The 23941-nt window shown below is 35.9% G+C and overlaps 1 protein-coding gene across 1 annotated transcript in view; it reads right to left on the bottom strand.

Moving 5' to 3' along the window:
* Positions 1 to 18534: 18534 nt before the first annotated feature.
* The window catches only part of LOC129234602 (outer dynein arm-docking complex subunit 3-like), a 54317-nt gene continuing 48910 nt past the window's right edge, over positions 18535 to 23941 (bottom strand). The window contains exons 11-13 of the mRNA XM_054868631.1: positions 21114 to 21257; positions 18940 to 19003; positions 18535 to 18819 (exon numbers count right to left, since the gene is read on the bottom strand). Coding sequence (XP_054724606.1) covers positions 18695 to 18819; positions 18940 to 19003; positions 21114 to 21257 — 333 coding nt within the window. The 3' untranslated portion in view covers positions 18535 to 18694. The remainder of the gene's footprint in view (positions 18820 to 18939; positions 19004 to 21113; positions 21258 to 23941) is intronic.

Below are 23941 nucleotides of genomic sequence, written 5' to 3'. Positions count from 1 at the left end.
ACCACATCGAATTTTCGAAAAATCGCTTCGAAGTGCACACCCCCATGCTACAAACTATGTGCCAAATTTCATGAAAATCGGCCCAACGGTCTAGGCGCTATGCGCGTCACAGAGATCCTGACAGACAGAGGGACTTTCAGCTTTATTATTAGTAAAGATGCCATGGAGATGAAATCACAGAGTTTACCCTGTACAGTCAACGCCCACGTAATACCAACGCCCCCATAATACTAAATGCCTATCGCTTTCTCGCTCTTAGCATGAAGCAAAAATGAACTCAAAACGAGGGAACGAAGACCAGTCAATGTTAGTACAGAGACCACTGCCATCTGTCGAAAGTATTTGAAGTTAATAACGAAGAAATTAACTACTGGTTAATTTCTAAATTTAAACTTAGAAACTAACCAATTAAAAATCTGATTTGAATTGTTCGGATCCATCGCCATAGCAACGCCTTTGTTGAATGGCCGCTGGGTTGTGCTGTATTAAGAACTATTACCATATATGAATAGAGACAGGAGGTGAATGTTTGCATCTATTGCCATAGCAACACCGTCGTTGAATTGCCATTAGGTAGCGCTGTCCTCCGTTCCGGACGTCAACACGAGCGTTGACAGAAGTTCACTTTTTGAAGGAAATGTGATAGGCATTTGTGTTACGGGTTCTCTCGGGTATTGCAAAATCTAAAGTATTAAAATATCTCATCGATCATCACTAAGAGATTAATTAGCCTCTAATGATTTTTTTAAACAAAAGCAAAATTATTATGCAACAAATTTGTGTAACAATGAGCATTATTCTAATCTACTTTAAACTATTCGAAAATCCAATAAACTATAAGGGGCACTGCAGCCACTGTCTAATGGCGGATGAAAAAGGTAAAACAAACAATGCCGTAACTTATAACTTGCTTTGACGCTTAGTGAATGACAGCAATTTTTCATCGTGTTTGTGGGAAGCTTTCTTTTCTATTCTTCTGAAATTACATTACACCACAAACTGTCTGAAGCCTGTAATTTACCTCCCCCCCCCCAAAAAAAACACGTGGAATATAATGTTTTACCTTTTTTTAAGCATTGTTAATCACCGCAAGGTAGCGTATTCGAGCTCTAGAGTTGCGAATAGCGTTTCATCTATTTAAGCCTTTGCATAAAATGTTACATGTCACTGTCCAACCCCTAATAATTGTTCAACAAAATGTTCAAATGTGGGTGAAAAAATACACATAAATGGGAGTGGAGAAACTCGATCCCCCAGGAGATTTGCCCCCCCCCCCCCTCTCTCGAACCTTGACACAGCTTTAACGCACAATTTCAATGCTGTCAGCATTACTGAGCCACCATGGTAGGTTTACATCCCAAGTGTCACACGACTCGTTTTGCGCATGCTTTTGAGATTGTGTGTCATTGTCAGTTTTCAGCGAAGAGATTTTTTTTTTGGAATGTGGATTAAAATGTCGCTAGCTTTTATAAAGGTGCTACTGTCCAACCACGGATTGAATGGGATTGGCAAACGTCCATTTGAGATGAGTCTATCTGAATGAGGGGGAGGAGTAAAAATTTGACGTGCGTTTTCCGCTCATTTGAATGAAACTCTGCTTATTTTAGAAGCTAACATACATCTGCAAACTCTGGCATCCCTAAAAATTAATAAATGCGTCCGTTTCCGCCTGTAAACTGAATGTTTTCCTTTCCATACGATCCGTTGTCAGTAAGCAGTATACATTGTTTTTATAACATGGTAGAGATAGAATATTCTAAAAGATGTTAAAGTGTCAGAAGTACGAATTTAGCTTTTTTTGCTATAATTTTGAAATATGTTCGAAAATGGGGAAGCGGATACTTGATCCTGTCGAACCACGGACATTTGATCCAGGATCAAGTGTCCTTTAAATGAACTTTCATAAATTATATGCTATTTATTCTACTTTTTGTTTAACAGAAATACTGCAGCGTTACAAAATATAGACTACAACTTAAATAAATCCCCCTTTACAGCGAAAGCTGAAAGAAAACTGTTTTGGGGTGTTATGTTGCCATATTAAAAAAAAAAAAAAAGATTAATTTGAATTTTGACATCTTGAATTCAAATTATGTTTTTCGCAATCACGAGTTTGTGTATGTAGGCGTGTGTGTTTGTGTGTGGAGGGTATGCGTGTTGTGTGTAGGGGTATGTGTATGTGTGTTTGTGCCTGTGTGCAGGCATAAGTGTGTGAGTAGTTGTGTGTATGAATGTGTATGTGGGGGGGGGGGGTATGTGTATATGTGTATGTGTGTGTAGGCATATGTGTTTGTGACTGCGTGCAAAATTGTTTAAAACTTCATCTTTAGGGATTCAATTTCAAGAAATATCAGATGCAGAATCTTCGAGCTTAAACCGTTCATAAAAATTTCTGAATCTCTCTTTTTCCTCCTAACCTCACTAGATTTCGTGTAAACTGCAATTTTAGAACTTCAATTTCGAACATTTTCCGGGTTAAGACCTTCGCGTATGTTACATTTGCGACTATAGGTTCATAATTTTAACTATATTTCTTCACTTTTATAACCCACTAGAGGACCCGACAGACGTTGTTCTGTTCAAACTTTGCAAATTGAAAAGTTAAAAAATTTCAATAAACTATCTAGTGTTTGAACCGTTTTGTTGAAAAAAATAAGTAAAAAGAAAATGATTTAAGCTGCTTGTTGTCAGAAAATGCGTATATTTATTACAACTTGATTTATCTAATGCCCACTGAGCAGTTGTTTTATTAACTACTAGCAGTACCCGCACAGCGATGCCCGTGCTAAAAATTTAATGGAAGTCCGTTGAATAAAAAAAATTGACGCCCCCTCCCCCTCTGATGTAAAATGATAATATTTCTTTGTATAAAATGCGTACACACCATTTCAAAAAAAAAAAAAAACCTATTAAAGTTTTTTTGGAATTTAAAACTTTTCGTCAAATCATTAAATTATATTTACAGTTACTTTAAAACTCTATTTAGCGAGCGAAGCGGTTTTTACTGCAATTTAAAATATTTCGCCAAAAAAGCAAAAAAAGACATGAAATAATATTTTTCAAATGTAAAAATAGTTCCGCAACTCTATTGTTTATCGCCAAACTCGCCCAGCAACTACTATCTCATAATCCATCCGTCTTAACGAAAAAAAAAAGAAAAAAAAAAAAACATCCAGTTTAACATTTAAAAATCATCGTCAGAAAAAAAGAAGAAAATGTCGTACATTTCACTCGGACAAAAGCAAATCAAAAGTTTATTTTCTTCCAAAACAAATCGCCAAAACAATGAATTACATTTACGGTTGCTTTAAAGCAATAATCCTGGACTGAACTGCTCAGCGGCTAACGCGCCCAGTGACCACGCTACCGGAACCAAGACCTTTTGCAAGTGAAGCGGATGTTTTTTCTTTGGCAAAGAAAAATGTAAACTTTATCACTCATTATGCCTCATTCATTATGCGTTGGGGGCTTTCGTGGCTTTGTGGTAGAAACTTCGCTTCAAATGCCGGTAAACGTGGTTCGATAACCTCGGATGCTCTGAGTGGTGTATTTCATTCTTTACGCTGAAAATCTTTCTCATGTTGTCTTATATGCGAATAAATAAAAAAGTCCAAAATCTCGAGGCAATGGCCCTCAATCCTTCCATGGTTATTAACTGGGGTTTGGCGCTATCGTCAATTATGGGCTATAATTATTTGCTTTTGTCACTATCAGCAAGGCCATGACCGAAGTACATTAGCCCTTGGTCTTTGGCGTCCACAAATTTGGCGACAATTGGAAAAACTGATAAGACTCCTAGTTTTCAAACTCTTCCCGCAATTTCTACATTGTTTGGGGGAATTTATCATAACGTAGATCGTAAAATATGCAGAATTGGCGAAAACATTTCCCCATTGCTTATAATTCCGCGGCGCCAAGTTTGTGGACCTTTAAGAAATTAAAATGAAGCGAAGCTAAAAGACGTAACCATGGCAATGCGAAACAAAACATCGGTAATTTTAATGGAGATTAGATTTATTCGAACTTTATTTTTAACGGCTTGTAACTTTTTTTCCTTTGGAGATAGAAGGTTATTTTTCCGACCATAGGTCGAGATATTTCTGGAGTAAAAAATGTCGCTTTTTCCGACAGTGTCAAAAAGAAAACTGTGGGACGATTCCTTCACTTTTTATTGATAGATTTAATGTAGAAAGTATTGCTAAAATTTCAGCTAAGCCTAAAATGATCGAGATAAAAACGCAAATTGCTCCCGTCGTAATGACGTTAGAGCATTGAAACAAATTGCTTAGAACGCGGAAAATTCTACCCTTTTCAACGATATATAATATTAATATGTGCAAGTAATTTTTCACCCCTTTAATAGCCAATAATAGGCAATTTACGTGAAATTTGGGCCTCAATTTTTGTAAAAAAGAACTAATTATCGGATTTTTTTCGAATTATAGCCTATGTTACTCAGTAAGAAAGCACCTTCCATATAGTGAAAGAATTTTTCAAATAGGTGCAGTGGTTCCGGAGATTACCTTGAACATATAAACACACAAAAATCCACCCTCTCTCTTTATAATATTAGTAAAGATTTCTCTTAATTTGATTGCTCATATGCTAGTAATGACACCCAGCCCTACAAGCAAAATTCTGGACTCTCCTTCTTCCTCTCTAGCTATACATAAATTTGAAAAGTATTGATGACTATCAAACCCACTTCTCGCAAGTTTTTGGCCTCGCGACGGCCTTGTTGAAAGAAAATGCATTCATTTACTTCAATGAAAGTTGGAAAACTAAGACTATATAAGATTGTCATAACCTCAGCTCCTCCAAATAGCAAATCCTGCATTCGCCGCTGCTAAGGCGCAAGACTTTTCAAAGTGTCGAAATGCATGTTCAATATTGTAGTGACTATGTTTTTTTTTTTTTTTTTTCATTTTTACAATCATTGTGTTTTACTCATAAATAATAAAATAACTCAAACTTCTTGAGTTATTATGTAAAATATACTGTTACAAATCCTGTAAATAGTAATTATTGTAGTAACGTAACCTGTAAATAGTTTCCCGTAATGAATATACAACCCCTTAACATTCGGCCGAAGTACACAACCCCTCTATTCTTTTTTTTTTCTTATTTCATTCACTGATTTTATCAATGAAAGTGTAGTTGTAGAACGTTGTAGCATTTTCTGGAATCTTTGAGATTTCTTTTCGGTGTGTATATATAAGCCGTTAGCGATGGATAAAAAGTTCAGTTTCGATTGAGAATTTGTTCTGAGAGTGTATTAGCTCTGTTTATTGCGAGGCATTTCGCTGTGTTGTTTTCGTATTTGGAAGTAAATACGTGTGTAAACGTTGAGTTTACGGTGTTGTGTGATAATTGCTTAATTGCTGATGAATAATTTAGCAGTTGTTAACGATTTCTCCTGTACATAGTGTAAATAAAGCTCCTGTGTTTTTATCAAGAACTGTGTCGTCCTTTCGAGAAGTTGGAAGCCTCACCGAATCCGTTACAATTTGGCGCCCAACGTGGGGCTACTTTAGGACTTTCTTGGAGTAAGTGTGACTTTGGACATTTTTTCATAAAAACTTTTTGAATTTGGACTTTAATTTTATGGTGATTACTAGCGCAATGGATGAACAATTAAAACAACTTCTTGATGCAATCAACTCTGTTAAAAATGAATTGGCGGCTAATCAAGACCAATTAAAAAGTGATTTGACTGCAAGTTTTACTGCAAATCAAGAACAATTAAAAAATGATATGGCGGCTAATCAAGAACAATTAAAAAATGATATGGCGGCTAATCAAGAACAATTAAAAAATGATATGGCGGCTAATCAAGAACAATTAAAAAATGATACGGCGGCAAATCAAGAACAATTAAAAAGTGATCTGACTGCAAGTATGTTGGCAAATCAAGACCAGTTAAAAAGCGATTTAACGGTGCTGAAAAAGGACTTAACGTCTAACCAAGAAGAAATTAAAAACGACCTTATTTCGGTAAAGACTGTGATGGAAAATAAATTTAATGACATAGAGCATCGAGTTGATGCTATTGAAGAAAAATTTGATAACGTTGAAAGCCGATTCAATGCTGTAGAAAATAAATTTGAAGAAGAAGATAGAAGATTTCATCTACTTAAAGAAGAGATCTTTAAGTAGTCGATGAGAGAAGATATAGCCGTTTTCCCCGCAGAAAGTGATGTAAAATCCGCTCATCAAATAATAGCCCAAACAGATTTATCGATTCCCTCAAGGTCAGAATCATTAATACCTGGCTCCATTGAAGAAAGCAATAGTTTTCGATTTGGACTCATTGAATACCCCAACCTAAACAATAACCTAAAAGGAGTGCTGGTAGCATCTACGCTTGTGGACCTTTCTAAGGATGTAATTCCTGTGAGAGTCGCCAACGTGAGTGAAAGACCAAGGAATATCCGAAAAGGTGAAGTGTTGGCAACTTGTACTCCAGTAAACTGCATCATTAGAAGAATCAATTCCCCCGAGACTGTGTCTTCAGAGTCCTTGACATCGAAGTTAATTGGGAAAGCGCCATTATCGAAAGATCAAAGAACTGCTGCGGAACAATTGGTGGACGACTTCAAGCATCTGTTTTCATCTACATCGGAGGATGTGGGCCGGACGAATTTAACGCAGCATAGGATCTACACTGGAGAACACCTCCCTATTAAACAGCATCTAAGACGACTACCGTTCGCCAAGAAAGAAGAGGTTGAGACCCTCCTGAAAGAGATGAAGGAGAACGATGTCATCGAACCTCCGTCCAGTCCTTGGGCCTCTCCCATCGTCTTGGTCCGAAAGAAAGATGGCTCCACCAGATTTTGTGTCGATTACCGGCGGCTGAATGAAATCACCAAGAAAGACAGTTACCCTCTTCCACGGATAGACGACACCTTGGACACTCTTTCCGGACACAAGTGGTTTTCGACCCTGGACTTGGAAGAGCGGCTACTGGCAGGTTGAGATACACCCTGATGACCGAGAGAAGACAGCGTTTACAACTGTACAAGGCTTATGGCAGTTCAAAGTGATGCCCTTCGGCCTCTGCAATGCACCAGCTACGTTCGAGCATCTTATGGAGACAGTGTTAAGAGGACTTTCCTACGAATCCTGTCTGGTCTACTTAGACGATATCATCATCGTGGGACGTAGTTTCGAAGAACATCTGGCAAATCTTAGGAAGGTGCTGCAGAAGCTTAAGGAAGCCAATCTGAAGTTAAGCCCGTCCAAATATAATTTGTTCCGCCGGGAAGTGAACTACCTTGGTCACATCATCTCTTCTGAAGGTGTACAAACCGATCCAGAGAAGGTATCTGCGGTCAAGAGTTGGAGTCGTCCCGAAAACATCCATCAGCTGCGAAGTTTCCTGGGGCTCTGCACGTACTACAGGAAGTTTGTAAAGGGTTTTTCCAACATTGCACGACCTTTGCATAAGCTGACGGAGAGCAAGCAAAAGTTTGAATGGTCCAAAGAATGCGAAGATGCATTTCTACGACTGAAGGAGGCTTTAACATCAACGCCTATTCTCTCATTTCCTCAGCCTGGAAAATCCTTCATCCTAGACACTGTTGCGAGCCAGGAGGGCATCGGAGCTGTTTTATCCCAAGAAATTGACGGCAATGAACATGTCATCGCTTACTGGAGCAAATGCTTATCAAAGTCGGAGCGAAATTACTGCGTCACCACAAAGGAGTTACTGGCCATAGTGAAAGCTGTAGAGCACTTCCATCATTACCTCTACGGCCGAAAGTTTCTGCTTCGGACAGATCATGCCTCGTTCACTTGGCTTTTGAACTTCAAGAATCCAGAAGGCCAGATAGCCAGGTGGATACAGCGGCTCCAGGAATATGACATGGAGATCAAGCACCGAAAAGGGTTGTCTCACGGTAATGCAGACGCTTTATCAAGGAGACCCTGTCCTGAGAACTGCAATTATTGTTCCCGAATCGAGAAACAGTATGGAACGACTAGCCCTACTGCCTATCAGGTAACAGTGACTCCAACATCATCAGAACCTGATCCATGGATTGATGACCAAGTTCGAAAAGATCAACTTGAAGACCCCGACATAAAACCAATTTTGGAGTTCATGGAAAGTGACAGTCGACGCCCTAGCTGGCAGGACGTTTCCATCTTCAGTCCTGCAACAAAAAGATACTGGGCTTTATGGAACTCACTCCATTTACGGAACGGCGTACTGTACCGAAAATGGGAATCTGATGACGGCAAAGCATCTAGGTGGCAGTTACTACTTCCCCGATTAAGGATTTCAGATGTTCTGAAAGAAATACATAGTAGTGCGACTGGGGGACATTTTGGTGTCTTGAAAACCCTCAATAAAGTTCGGGAGCGCTTCTTCTGGAGCAAGGCGAAGGATGACGTGGAGAAGTGGTGCCATTCTTGTGACGCCTGTGCTGCTCGTAAAGGACCGAAGAAAAGAAGCAGAGGGAAGCTACATCTGTACAACGTTGAAGCTCCTTTCGAACGAATTGGGATCGACATCCTGCGTCCTCTACCAAGAACTGCTGATGGGAACAAATACATTCTTTTGTTTCCATCGACTATTTCCGCAAATGGCCCGAAGCGTATCCCATTCCAGATCAAGAAGCTACAGACTCTAGTCCAACATTGGATCTCGAGATATGGAACACCTTTGCAGATTCATTCCGATCAAGGGAGGAATTTCATCTCTGCTGTGTTTAAGGGCCTATGCCAAATTTTCGGAATTGAGAAAACTAGGACAACACCACTACACCCACAATCGGACGGCATGGTGGAGAGATTTAACCGCACAATCCTGAACAATCTCTCGCTTATGGTATCCAGAAATCAACAGGATTGGGACAAGAAGCTACCGTTCTTCCTGCTGGCCTACCGCAGTGCTGTCCACGAGACTACCAGATTTGCCCCATCTCAGATGCTCTTCGGATGAGAGCTTCGGCTACCTTGTGATCTCGTCTTCGGTCGTCCTCCGGATGCGCCTGCATCGCCTGAGGAGTACATCCAGGACCTCCAGGCCCGGTTGGAAGACGTTCATAACTTCGCACGAGAGCGAATCAACATCGCGGCGGAGAAGATGAAGACCCGATACGACACAAGGTCTACTGGACATGAATTCAACGCAGGCGACAAGGTTTGGTTGTGGAATCCCATCCGACGGAAAGGTCTGTCACCCAAATTGCAGTCGCATTGGGATGGACCCTACAAAGTCCTTAACCGACTAAATGACGTCGTAGTGAGGATCCAAAAATCACCTAATGCAAAACCTAGGTTTGTACATTATGATCGGTTAGCCCCATACTATGGCCATTGTTCATGAGTATTAAGTAAACAACCATTGTTGATAACATAAAAGTTGTAGATAATTTTTGCTTTTAATGTTTAGTAATATTTCTTGTTATTATTGTGTTTTCTGTATCTGTTAGTTATTAATTAATGTGTATATTTGTAAACTTGTGATAGAAGTTTGGCACCCTTTCTGGGGATCGTACTGCCCGGGACGTGCAGTCCTTGGGAAGGGGGCAATGCTACAAATCCTGTAAATAGTAATTATTGTAGTAACGTAACCTGTAAATAGTTTCCCGTAATGAATATACAACCCCTTAACATTCGGCCGAAGTATACAACCCCTCTATTCTTTTTTTTTCTTATTTCATTCACTGATTTTATCAATGAAAGTGTAGTTGTAGAACGTTGTAGCATTTTCTGGAATCTTTGAGATTTCTTTTCGGTGTGTATATATAAGCCGTTAGCGATGGATAAAAAGTTCAGTTTCGATTGAGAATTTGTTCTGAGAGTGTATTAGCTCTGTTTATTGCGAGGCATTTCGCTGTGTTGTTTTCGTATTTGGAAGTAAATACGTGTGTAAACGTTGAGTTTACGGTGTTGTGTGATAATTGCTTAATTGCTGATGAATAATTTAGCAGTTGTTAACGATTTCTCCTGTACATAGTGTAAATAAAGCTCCTGTGTTTTTATCAAGAACTGTGTCGTCCTTTCGAGAAGTTGGAAGCCTCACCGAATCCGTTACAATACATACACAATGTCTACTCATACAAGCACACACACACACACACACACAGATATATAGTATAAACATTGGAAGAGGATATATAGGGGGTCACGGGTTTTTTAGTTGCCGAAAAAGGGGTCGCAACGTAAAAAAGGTTGGGAACCATTGCTCTAAAGTGGTCTAGTTGCTGAGATATAAGTACAAGAAGTTCTGTCTAGAACTAGACGAGCCTACTTTCCCGTATACCCATACTAATTTCTAGTACCTGATCAATATTCTCAAAAATAGCTAAAATTGCAAATTTTTTCAAACATATTTTTAAAATACTTTAAGCTGATTTCTAGGAATAAAATATCCTCACTCATCTAAAAAAATTAGATGCGTAAAAAAAAGCAGCTAATACACTTTTTGCCATTAAAAAAATCTTTAACAGCTTTCAAATTAAAAAAATAATAATTAAAATTAATAAGCTCATTAAAATAAATTCATCATATCAAAAAAAAAATCGTTTCTTTTTCCCCTGTTGCCAAAAACAATTTTTTAAATGATGAATTAATGCACTCACCAAAATAAATTAAAACAAAAAAATGTCACCTTAAAGAAATAATTTTCATTGTCAAAAAAAAAAAAAAAAAATCGTCTGCGCATATCTTTATGTAGAAACATAAATGACTTCGAGTTTATTCGCCAAAAACTGAATACCTAAATTAAAACTTTAGCGTAAAAATAAAAACAAGTCAGATCAACAATAATTATTTCACAGTCAAAACCATAGCTGCGGAGTCGGAGTCAACCTCATTTTGGAGTAAAAGAGTCGGAGTCGAATATCTAAGAATCGGAGTCTGTCATTTGTCCTCCGTGTATAAAATTTTGCCAAAGCTACGAAGTCAGAGTCGAAGTCGGGGAGTCGGAGTCCGATTAATTGTCGGGCACAGGAGTCGGAGTCGGGGTCAAGTGCCCTAAAATTCTCGGAGTCGAAGTCTGGAGTTTGGCGTCAAGAGCTATTTCCAACAAAATTTGTTTGAAGTAAATCCGCCTTCAAGTACGGAATCTACATTGACTTTCAGTTTCCCCATAGACGCTAATGTTAAGGGATTTGAACTGTTCAAAATTGAACGGAAAATTGTTCAAATCAAAAAGATATTTTACATACAAGTTTTTCATCAAACGCTTTTTCCTACAAAGTTTGTTTGAAGCAAATTCGCCTCACAGTTCGGAATTGCCTTGAATTTTCCCGTAGGCGCTAATGTTAAGTTTTTTTGAACTGTTTAAAATTGAACAAAAAATGGTTCAAATCAAAAAGTGAAAAATGAGAATGAGATGTCCTCGCCGAGATCTTTCGAACAAAAAAAAGTTTGTTCGAATCGGACTGATCATTCGAAAGTTATTAGGGGGGGACAGACAGACAGACCGACAGACATTTTTCCCCATCTCAATACCCTACTTTCCAATTTTTAATTTTCGATATTTATTCAATTATTTTATTTATTTTTGACTTTTTTTTTGTTTTCTGCGATATTTTTAAGATGCATTAAGCCTTCTTTCATGCTTTTTTCTTCTTTTTCTGACTTTTACTGGGAAAGTAGGCTAAAAAGCAGTGGCGGCTAGTGCCTTGAAAAAGTGAGCGGGCCAGATCATGGGGCACTCGCTCCCACTCCCCTGTTTTTGAAAAAATATATAATTTTTTTAAATATGTTTTTAACATTTAAACTTTCTTAAAATAATCATTTGTGTTAAAAATATAAAATTACTAGCAAAAATACCCGGCGTTGCCTGGGTCAGTAATAATTATTAGAAAAAATCGTTACTTGCTTTTGTTTTCTGTTTTAAGTGAAAGAATTTAAAACACATCTTTTTGACGTGATTAAAAATCGAGTTTCTTCCTTATCATAAAACTAAAATAGCAATAAGTATAAAGAACAAAGTAGTATTGATTTAGAAACGAAAGCACTATATTTAAGCATATACAAATTTAAAAAACATGAAATTAATCTTCTCATATTTAAAAAGATTAATCTGTTGGTACTTTTTTTTTAACATGGAGTCTAAAACCTTCTCTGTATGGCTAATGAAGTACGAAGTGATTAAAAAAAAGTAACTGCGCTCGTAATCCCCTTATACTTGCTTTAGTTATTTCGGGAAATTTCAATCATTGTGGCTCTTGGTGCGATTTTACCGAATTTGCGAAAGTCGTTTCCTTCGATGATGCTCCCCCATACAAAGTAAGCTTACTTTGTAAAACGATATGATATTAAATTTCGTTACAGAGATATCGTCGCCAGATGCTGAGATACTTTTGGTCACCATAAAATGGCGCTAAACAGTTTCATCCGAAATGTTACCAAAATAAGTAATACAATTTGGTGATTGTTTGAAATTGTGCAAAAAGGAAAATTAATGGAAGTTTTTGTGCTGTTTATGGATTTGCCTAATTTAGTTGCTGGATTATTTAACACAGTAAAAAAAGCCTTTTGAAAATTCTTTGATTGGCGATATTTTGTTTACATGGTGAAAGCTGAGAAACATTATGATGTAGTCTTCGGCTTCAAAAACAGCAACGTTGAAAAAACTGCCAAATGCATCAGCTACGGAAATCTTTCTGCAAAAATTTTGGCGATCTGCTGGTTGTTTGGATAATGAGTAAGTGTTCAATCAGCATAAATAATAATAAAAACCATTAATTACATTAAAGTTCCGTTTAAATGGAAAATCATCAGCCAAATCATGTATTATTTGCCAATCTTGTGCAAAAATCTTACTTCATGATTTGACTTGAGAAAAGCCTTGAACAATCATGAAAAGCAAAGAAAGTCAACAATACAAAAATTGTCGCTATCGACAGGGAGTTGAGATGATACACTAAATACTGTATTGAGTTGAGGAAAGCCTTCGAACATGGATCTAAAAAGCTCATAACTCGTTTTTTATTCTACTTAGAAATTTCGAACAGGTGCCATCTTCAGCAGAAAAATCAGAGCTTTCGATGGACTTATAATGTAAATATGTGCAAGTATTTTTTCATCCCAATATTAGAGAATTTATACAAAAATTGTGTTTTATTGCCCCCCTAAGGGGGTTTTGCCCCCCATAACGGGACAAAAACTACCCTATGTGTTATTCTGATGCATAAGCTATATTATTGTAAAGTTTCATCAAAATCCGTTCAGTAGTTTTTGCGTGAAAGAGTAACAAACATCCATACATCCATACAGACAAACTTTCGCATATATAATATTAGTAAGAAACTCATTTTCAGCACAGGAAGTGTACAAAATACTTATTAAACTACTAAGTAAATTACGAAAGATATTTATCTCATGTTTATGTCCATGATTGCCGGCAGGGTGGGGTACTTTCACCCCCTGATTTTCAAAAATAAAATTTAATTAACCAGATAGGGAAAAGCTACAAAATACATGACGAAATTCATGAAAAAAAAATCTTATCAATTTGATTTCATTTACTCATCAAATCTCTCAATTTTGAAACGTGTAGTTTTAAAAACATAATTTTAGGCGGTCTTTGGTGATGTTAGGAGAAAGAACGGTAGAGGGAACTCCGCGGAAATTTGTAGAAATTTAAGCCTTAAAACACGGTTACAGGCCATATTTATTGATGTTAGGATAAGGGATGGAGCTCCGGGACTTTCCCCGATTTTTTTTTTTTTTTTTTTTTGAAAAATAAATATACATCAATTCCCCCCCCCCCCTTGCAATTTTTTGAAATTGCAGTTCCAAAAACGCAATTGTAGACAAACTTTGAAGATTTTTACGGGAAGGGGTTCTGTCGTTCTGGATCTCCCCCCTCGATTTTTTTTTTCAAAATATAAGTCCTAAAATCGGCTTGAAGAAAAAAAATCTTCGTATAATCCGCGGATAATACGATGGAAAAAAAAAAGAGAAAAAAAATTAAGAAAAATGAAGCTTTGATTTAACACACAATTTTAGCAACTAAATTAAAAACGGGAAGAAGTAATTACTTTTGAGGTATATTCAAAACTAATATAAAAAAATAATCTAAAAAGTATAGTTTTCTTCTCTAAATTGTTATTATAGTATGCTAATTACTTAAAGACAAAAAGGAGTCAAGAAAGAACCAAACGTTCTAATCTTGTGCAAATAAAGGCTTCTTCCTTTACTGCATGTTGTTTATTTTACCTAGCTTACATCGCGTCAGAAGAATATTAAAGCTATGTAAAATAAGCAAGATATAGGCAAAAAAAAAAAAGAAACACATACACAAATAATCCGCGGCAGCGTATTATCCGCACCTGATTCATTTTACTTTTTTTAACAGGTAATCTTGGATTATAAGCAGGAAAACACGGCACGATCGATTTTTTTTTAAATTTCTAGAAAGTACGCATGAAAAAAAAAGGAAAATAAATTAAAGTTAGAAATTATTGTCGGAAAAAAGTGAGGGGGTCCCGGCCTCCTCTGGCCCCTCTCACGAGCCGCCACTGAGTAAAAGAATTGTCCACAGTGAACAAGTTACTTGTGTTAAAGATCCTAGTATGTCTCTTTACTTAACCCCGTTATCGATTATTGACATAGATGAGGATAAAGATTCCAAGAAAGGAATGTCAGTGAATAAATTTCATTCTTGCTCCAGAGAAGCCTTGATTCAAAATTTTCATTATGATTACTATTAGCATTACATTTGCAAGGTAACAAAATTTGTAACAATGGCGTTTATATTTAATCGTTTAATAGGGAAATTACATGAAATTTCCTATTTTCCATCTTAACCGAAATAATAATTTTATTTCAGAACTAGCAAAATTACCCGGCGTTGCCTGGGTCAGAAATAATTATTAGAAAAAATCGTTACTTGCTTTTGTTTTCTGTTTTAAGTGAAAAAATTTAAAACACATCTTTTTGACGTGATTAAAAATCGAGTTTCTTTCTTACCCATAAAACTAAAATAGCAATAAGTATAAAGAACAAAGTAGTATTGATTTAGAAACGAAAGCACTATATTTAAGCATATACAAATTTAAGAAACATGAAATTAATCTTCTCATATTTAAAAAGATTAATCTGTTGATACTTTTTTTTAAACATGGAATCTAAAACCTTCTCTGTATGGCTAATGAAGTACGAAGTGATTAAAAAAAAGTAACTGCGCTCGTAATCCCCTTATACTTGCTTTAGTTATTTCGGGAAATTTCAATCATTGTGGCTCTTGGTGCGATTTTACCGAATTTGCAAAAGTCGTTTCGGGGTACCTTCGATGATGCTCCCCCATTCTTTCCTTACTTTGTAAAACGATATGATATTAATTTTCGTTACAGAGATATCGTCGCCAGATGCTGAGATATTTTTGGTCACCATAAAATGGCGCTAAACAGTTTCATCCGAAATGTTACCAAAATAAGTAATGCAATTTGGTGATTGTTTGAAATTGTGCAAAAAGGAAAATTAATGGAAGTTTTTGTGCTGTTTATGGATTTGCCTAATTTAGTTGCTGGATTATTTAACCCAGTAAAAAAAGTCTTTTGAAAATTCCTTGATTGCGGATATTTTGTTTACATGGTGAAAGCTGAGAAACATTATGACGTAGTCTTCGGCTTCAAAAGCAGTAACGTTGAAAAAACTGCCAAATGCATCAGCTACGGAAATCTTTCTACAAAAATTTTGGCGATCTGCTGGTTGTTTGGATAATGAGTAAGTGTTCAATCAGCATAAATAATAATAAAAACCATTAACTACATTAAAGTTCCGTTTAAATGGAAAATCATCAGCCAAATCATGTATTATTTGCCAATCTTGTGCAAAAAACTTACTTCAAGATTTGACTTGAGAAAAGCCTTGAACAATCACGAAAAGCAAAGAAAGTCAACAATACAAAAATTGTCGCTATCGACAGGGAGTTGAGATAATACACTAAATACTGTATTGAGTTGAGGAAAGCCTTCAAACATGGATCTAAAAAGCTCATAACTCGTTTTTTATTCTGCTTAGAAATTTCGAACAGGTGCCATCTTCAGCAGAAAAATCAGAGCTTTCGATGGACATATAATGTAAACATGTGCAAGTATTTTTTCATCCCAATATTAGAGAATTTATACAAAAATTGTGTTTTATTGCCCCCCATAACGGGACGAAAACTACCCTATGTGTTATTCTGATGCATAAGCTATATTATTGTAAAGTTTCATCAAAATCCGTTCAGTAGGTTTTGCGTGAAAGAGTAACAAACATCCATACATCCATACATCCATACAGACAAACTTTCGCATATATAATATTAGTAAGATTTTAATTCTTCAGCGTTAAGTTGTACCTTAAGAATAAGCAAATCATTTAGTGAAATCCAGAAGTCTCTAAGTGATCTAGTCGCTGAAATATAAGCAAAAGCAGGCCTTAGATTACTTCATGACAAGCAGGACAAGTATAATAAAAGTGCTTAGTAATAAACTGCTTTTTTTTTTTTTTTTTTTTTTTTTGCCCACTTTCCCAGTAAGTCAGAGAAAGGAAAAAAAAGCTTGAAAGAAAGCTTAATGCATCTTTCGCTAAAAACAAAAAAAAAAGTCAAAAATAAATAAAATAATTAAATAAATATCGAAAAATTAAGAATTGGAAAGTAGGGTGTTGAGATGGGGAAAATGTGTCGGTCGGTCGGTCGGTCTGTCTGCCCCCCCCCCCCTAATTACTTTTGAGTGAAAAGTCAGAGTCGATTTTTTCGAAGATCTCGGAGAGGACAACTTATTCACATTTTTCTCATTTATGGTTTGAACGATTTTTCTTTAAATTTTGAACAGTTCAAAAAAACTTAACATAAGCGCCTCCGAGGAAATTCAAGGCAAATATCAATCCCACACTAAGAGGCGAATTTTCATCAAACAAAATTTGTTGAAAAAGCTCCTGATGATGAACATATATAAAAAAAATTTTCTTTCTTATTCGAACAATTTTTCGTTCAATTTTCTCAGTTCAAATCCCTTAACATAAGCGCCAAGGGGGAAAATGAAGATCTCGAACCAATGAAGATCTCGAACTTAGAGGCGGATTTGCTTCAAACAAACTTAGTCGGAAATAGCTCTTGATGACCAACTCTCGAGTCCGACTCCTAGAATTTTAGGGCCGTCTAGTCCGATTCCGACTCCTAAATCTAAAAATTAGTCGGTCTCCAACTCTGACTCCGTAGCGAAGTTCAGACACAGAGAGAAAATGACTGACTCTGACTCTTGGATCTTTAAAGTCCTTGACTCGGACTCTGACTCCTTTACCCCAAAATAAGTCCGACTCCGAAAACATCGGCAGAGTTACGGACTTTGACGGAAAATGACTGACTCCGAGTCTTTGAATTTAAAACCTTCGACTCCTGACCCATTTGCCCCAAAATCAGTTCTACTCCACAGCTCTGTTTTTCTGTGAAATAATTATGGTTGATATGTGATTCGTTTTTATTTTCACTCCTAAAAATTAGTTTATGAACTCTAGCTTTGGCAGCGGCCAATGAAGCGAAATTTTGAGGCATATATTTGAGTTCTTCATATTTTAATTAAAGAAGCTGCTGAGACGATAGTTTTTCCTTTCTTTGATGATGAAAATTATTTCTTTACTAGCGGTACCCGCACGGCTTTGCCCGTAGTAGAAAACTAAAGGGTCATTTGGTCGCCTGTATATTTACAAATTATGGATGATGAATTTCTCGTCAACATACTATGTTAATTTGTTAATCCTTGTTATGGTAATTTGCTCGTCCATATTATCGTAATTTACTCGTCCGTGTAATGGTAATTCCCTCGGTGCAGAGGAATTAAATCCACCAATGGTGGTAAAAATTAAATCATAGGAAAAGAACAAAATCGAATTTTCGAAAAATCGCTTCGAGATGCCCCCCCCCCATGCTACGAACTAATTTTGTGCCGAATTTTAAGAAAATCGGCCGAACGGTCTAGGCCAGGTATTATGCGCGTGACATACATCCAGAGACACAGACTTTCAGCTTTGTTATAAAAAAAAATAAAGAAGTTTCATTTTATTGTTTTTCATTTAGTTTTTAATAGTATATTTATTTATTTTTGAAATTATTTTTTGGAAACGGGGCAAAACAAATATATATATATATATATATATATATATATATATATATATATATATATATATATATATATAATGTATTTATTTTAATGCGCTTATTATTTTTAATTCTTTTTTCTTTCTTCTTCTTCGAAGCGATTAAAGATTTTTGTTTTTTACGTATGTATTTCTTAAATGAGCGAGGCACAAGGTTCAGCAAATATATAGAATATTGATTACATACTAGAAAGTCGAAGTTGGTATACGGGATAGTAGGCTCGTTTACTTCCAGACGGAACTTCTTGTTTTAATACTTGTTGTTTTTTATTCTTGCTTTTAAAATTAAAAAGGAAGAAAAGAAAAATAATTATTTTTTTTAAATTTCTCATTATTAAAAATTAGAAATAAAAGCAACGTATTACAAATAAATTTGAAATGTTTCTGAATACAATTGCACTATTTTGATTACCTGTTGAATTTCCAAAAAGCATTTTTAACATAAAAGAGAGTACATTTCTTTCTTGAAGAATCACATTAATTACAAAAAAACTCATAAAATACTAAATGAAATTTTTGCGATCAGCGCAAGTCATGTTTTTGCTGTGATTAATAGCAATCCGCAGCGAAAGAGTAAGAAGTCTCAGAGCATCATCATTCTTCCTCTGCCTTGCTGTTTCTTTTTCATTTCTGCATATATCTGCGCTTCTTTTTTCAGATTTGACCTCTTCTTCTCGAAATCTTCGTCATCGCTAGATTCTTCTTCTTCTGCAAGAAAAAAAAACAAAGAAAAATTAAAAACAGCATTGACATTAAAATTAAATTTACACTTTTGCAAGCGTGTTTAAGAAATCTCAAGGCAAGAAATAATATGAAATGAACTCCTACCAGCTGCTTTGATCCTTCTACCAGGTGTAGGTAAAAGTTTCACGGTTTCCACTTTTTGAAGGAACTAGAAGGAGGGAAAAAAAAACTCTTAAAAAATCGCAACGCAGGAAAAAGGAGAAAACTTTGATGTTCACTTGTCAAAGTGCAAAAATGTTAGAACTGTCAACAGAAAATGAACCAACTGTGGGATCTCCAGTTTAGTTTGAATCCTTTTAATTTATTTCAGTTTTCTAATTTTATTTATACTTAGCAATAGAAGAAAATATTACTGTCTGACCACGGATTGTATGAAAAGGCAAACATCCGTTATACAGGCGGAAATGGACGCATCTTTAAGTTTTCAGGTATGTCAGCTTTTGCAGATGCATTTTAGCCTTTAAATTAAGCAGAGTCATTTTAAATTGAAGAAGAACGCGCATCAAATTTTTATTTTCCCCCCTCATTGAGATGAACTTGTCTTAACTGGACGTTTGCCAATTCCATATAATCCGTGGTTAAACAGTATTACTTTCACTTTACCGTTCTTAAGATTTTCAATTGAAAAAGCTACGATTTTTACGATATACTATACGTTACGTTGGATAAGAACAGTTAAGTTACCATTTATAACCAATCATTTGTATATAAACTTATCTGTAAATATGCATATTCATTAGTCTGTTTTCAGCATTAAAATAAATTAGTATAAAAAATAAGTTTTACTAGTTTCAACAGAACAGATAAGTATTTTAATGATATGAAGAAAACTTAGAAAGTTACACTTTTATCGTTTTCGTGTTAACAAACTCATTCTAATATTTTCTGTGGATCTATTATTGTTACTAAATTATTTTATTTTTTACTTTGCCCCATGGGGGGAAGAAGTGAGAATTTTCTACTCTATTTTTAAGGAAGAAATTCATTGTCAAAACTGAAAAATGATAGTTCAGTGCAAGTTTTAATGTAAAATACATTGTTCTTTCTTTATATACTGTAGTTTTAAAAGAAATTTTCAATTTGTTCATTCTGAAAAAGGTAAGTATATGGAAACAAGCTAAACTTTGAGGATGATTTACGGCTGTATTTGTGACCAAATTAGATATAAACATTGATGAACTTTTTAAAAATGAGCAAGAGTGGATTTCATATTAACTACTTCAGAAGGCGTTTTTAATTTTACACCTGATTAATAAAACCTTTGTATTCAAATGTCCATTGAAACAAAATTTCTTCTTTTCAATCTAAATTACTTATTCGTGATCAAAACCAGGGCTGCGGAATCGGAGTCAGAGTCAAAGGGTTGGGTTCGGAATGATTTTGGGGTAAAAGAGTCGGAGTCGAGAGTCGAAGGTTTGAAATTTAAAGAGTCGGTGTACATCATTTTTCTCAAAATCCGCAACGCTGCCAATGCCTACGGAGTTAGTCTGATTTTATGGTAAAGGAGTCGGAATCAGGGTCGAAGGCTCTAAAATTCCCGGAGTTTTAGTTGATCATTTTTCCTTCGACTCCGCAGCCCTGATTATAACTTCGCAGTTTCATTTTAACTAAGATAACATTTTAACAATGCTAAAGGGGTTTTTTAAGGGAGGAGGGAGGAAATATAGGAAAGGAACACAAAAAGGTTTACGTGGGTTGACCCTTGATTTAAGAAAACAATGATATTGTAAATTAAAATCTTCAATTTTCGCGACTGCAGTTCTAATTGTGCAATTTTTCATGAATTAGGGAATAACGAAAAATATTGAAAAAGGTAGAAATCGAAGGGGCATATTGAGGAATGTTTAGACTTTAAAATTATTTGCCCTCGTGCCCCCGTTATCGAGATGTAAGGTGTTTAAGTCTGCCGAAATTTTAAGAAAAGCGTCAAATTTAAGGACTTAGCGAGAAATTGAAGCTACGCAATTTCGTCGTTTGCGTGTACAAAGCGAGTGAAAAATATCTTCCATTACTCACCGAAACTCGCGAAATTTGGCAATTTTTCTTTAAATTTTGCATACTTTAAGACTTCACATTTCGATAACCGGGACACGAGGGCAACTAATTTATTCGTCTTGAATCATATTTTACTATGCTCTTTCAATTGCTACGTGTTTATTTTATTTATTTATTTTATTTATTTATTTTTTCAGTTTCACACTATCGTATGGTTTCCAAGTAAGAATAAAAATTAAAATAATGGATGTAAAATTACTCACTTGCTCCTCTGCAAGTTTCTTCTTCAACTCTTCTATATCTTCACCTTTTAGCTTTTCTTGCATCACTTCCAACATGGCCTCCATTTTCGTTACGATACCAAGCACTTCCGTATCCGGAGGCGTGGTTACAATCGTTTCTTCATCCTAAAAAAATGATAGTACAGTGCATTAATTATTTTCTGAAAGCGATTGAGCTCAGAGGATAAGCAAAAATAACTTTTCGTATTGTAAAATAGAAATGAGTACGTGAATTCATTTTCGTGGCCAGATAAATTTGTTTTGCCGAATGATGGTAATTTTGCCGAATGGAACTCCGAATTTCGTCTACACAGAAGAAACTTCAAATTTTTGCCAAATCATGATAATTTTGCTGAATTGTCAGACAAAATTTCCCGAAAAAAGAAATTTCCTGGGGAGTCACAGTAACCTCTTGTAACCTCCCATTCTATGCCTCTCCCCCCCCCCCCCCCCCCCCCATGACGGCACTGTACGCGGCTGGAAATAACGCTTCTTAAATTCAAAAAGTTAATTAGGATGAAAGTACATTTTTAACATCCAAACACAATTGGGCGTGTAATGCACGTGAATGTCACAATGCGCCATGAAGTGACTCTTTGATCACATTTTCTGGCAAAGAACAATCTTCTCTGCATAGTATAAAATGAAGTCTCCAAAAAGCGTCTGTTTGTTTGAACTCCCAAAACTCGAGAACTATACTTGGACGAGTTCGCTGAAATTTTCAATTTGTTTTTTTTAAGTCCTGAAAAGGTTTGCAGACCAGTTAGAAAATAATTCGATGAATACTTCTTTTTTTTAATTACAATTTAGGCCCAATTTTCACATACATTCCTGAACATGGAGGTGAAAAATTACTTGCATATATATTATCCGATATACAAATAAGTTTTAAATGATTTTTTTTCAAGTTTGACGCTTTATTGTGAAAAATTTGTTTCATGTTCATTTTTCAAAGCATTGTCCACAGTTGGCCACTACTTTTTTCCATCTTTCTGGCCAATTTTTGAACCCCATCTCGAAAAAACGATGCGTCTTTTAATGCGATCCGCGAATCGGTCCAATTTTGGACTTCTTCAAAAGAGAGGAAGCTATGATCCTCAAGAGCATGCGTCATCGACGAAAACAAATAGTAGTCTGAAGGTGCAATGTCTAGGCTATATGGCGGGTGGGGTAGGACTTCACATTTCAACGTATCAAGGTATGTTTTGACCGGCTATGCAACATTCGGCCGAGCGCTATCATGTTGAAAAATTACCTTGTCGTGCCTTTCCTTATATTGTGGTCGTTTGTCCAGCAGTGCTCTGTCAAACGCATTGAGTTCGGTTAGGTTGTTTTGTACTAGTCTTTGTCCAATATAGCCTCCAATTCAGCATCCTACAACTTTTGTGGTTGTCCACCGCGCTTTTTGCCACTGATATTAAAATTACCAATTCTAAAACGTTTATGCCAAAACTCACATGTGAAAACGATGAAGCATGTTCCCTAGGGTGGTTCAAAAAAGCTTTTTTTTTTTTTTTAGCTAGAGTCCAGGACACCCCCTATTTTTTTAAACTTAACGACTTAACCAATAGTATTATGCTTTAAAAGTTTTAGCTTCTTGCTCAAATTTTAAGACGGTGCTCAATGACCCCTTAATTTAGCATTAGCCGTAGCTCAGAAAATGCTACAAATTGAGAAATACTTAATTTCTCCAGCTGTTTTTTAGTAAATAATTATTTCATTGCAATGTACATGCATTTTTCTAGAGTATATTATAATATGTAGCATTGTTTCTTCAGTTCGATGTATTTTTTAACCCCCCTCCCCATGCTATTGAAGTTTGGGGGAGGGGTTGAGCACCCTCTTTCAGTTGAAATAGGAAGCTAAAATTCTTCCAGTATATTGCTATCCACAAGTTTAAAAATATTGAGGGGTATCCCATTATCTGGAAGAAACTTTTTTTCACATGTATTTTTGAACCACCCTAATGTTCCCGTAAGCTTCTGCAGCATTCGGTGGACTTCAGCCGCACTTTTCTTCAAATGGGGGGCAGAAAAGTAAACTTACCCGCAAATTGTGTTTTGTTGCCATATTCAGAGCACACAAAAACTATATTGTTTCAACTTCAGCGAAATGTCACGTACTGAAAAGGAAAGCCTAACGATGAAGTTATAAAATGAAGTTAGTTGAATGAAATGAATTGAATTGTCCGTTTCGATTTAATACTTGTGATGCCATCTCTTTAAAACTTATTTGTACACCAGATAATATTATGTATCGTTGGAAAGAGTAGAATTTCTCGCGTTTTACGCAATTTGTTTCAATGCTCTAACCTACTAACGGCGGGAGTTATTAGCTTTTTTTAGCTCGAATTTGTTTAGACTTAGCTAAAATTTGGGCACTACTTTCTTCATTAAATCTTTCAATAAAAAGTGAGGGAATTGTCCCACAGTTTTCTTTTTGACACCATTGAAAAAAAGCGACAATTTTTATCTCCAGATCTAACTCAACCCTAGGTCCCCAAAGAACCAAACTTCTATCTCCCCCAGAAAAAAAATTTACTGACCGTTTTAATTGAAGCTCAAAAATCTGTTCTGCATTCAAGTTATTGACGTTTTATTTCGCACTAGTGGCAGCCGCACGGCTTTGCCTGTAGTAGAAACTTAAAAGGTCTTTTGGTTCACCAGTATATTTACAAATAATGTATGATGAAATTCTCGCCAATTGGCTTGCCCATGTTACGGTTACACGTTATCATAATTTTGTAATTTACTCGTCCATCTTATGATAATTTTGGTCCGAAAAATGTTCTTAAAATTGAAATAGAAAAA

Source organism: Uloborus diversus, chromosome 1 (assembly GCF_026930045.1).
Source record: "Uloborus diversus isolate 005 chromosome 1, Udiv.v.3.1, whole genome shotgun sequence".
Lineage (NCBI taxonomy): Eukaryota > Metazoa > Arthropoda > Arachnida > Araneae > Uloboridae > Uloborus > Uloborus diversus.
The sequence above is the reverse complement of the archived record's forward strand: the minus strand, read 5'-3'. Positions and strand labels throughout refer to the sequence as shown.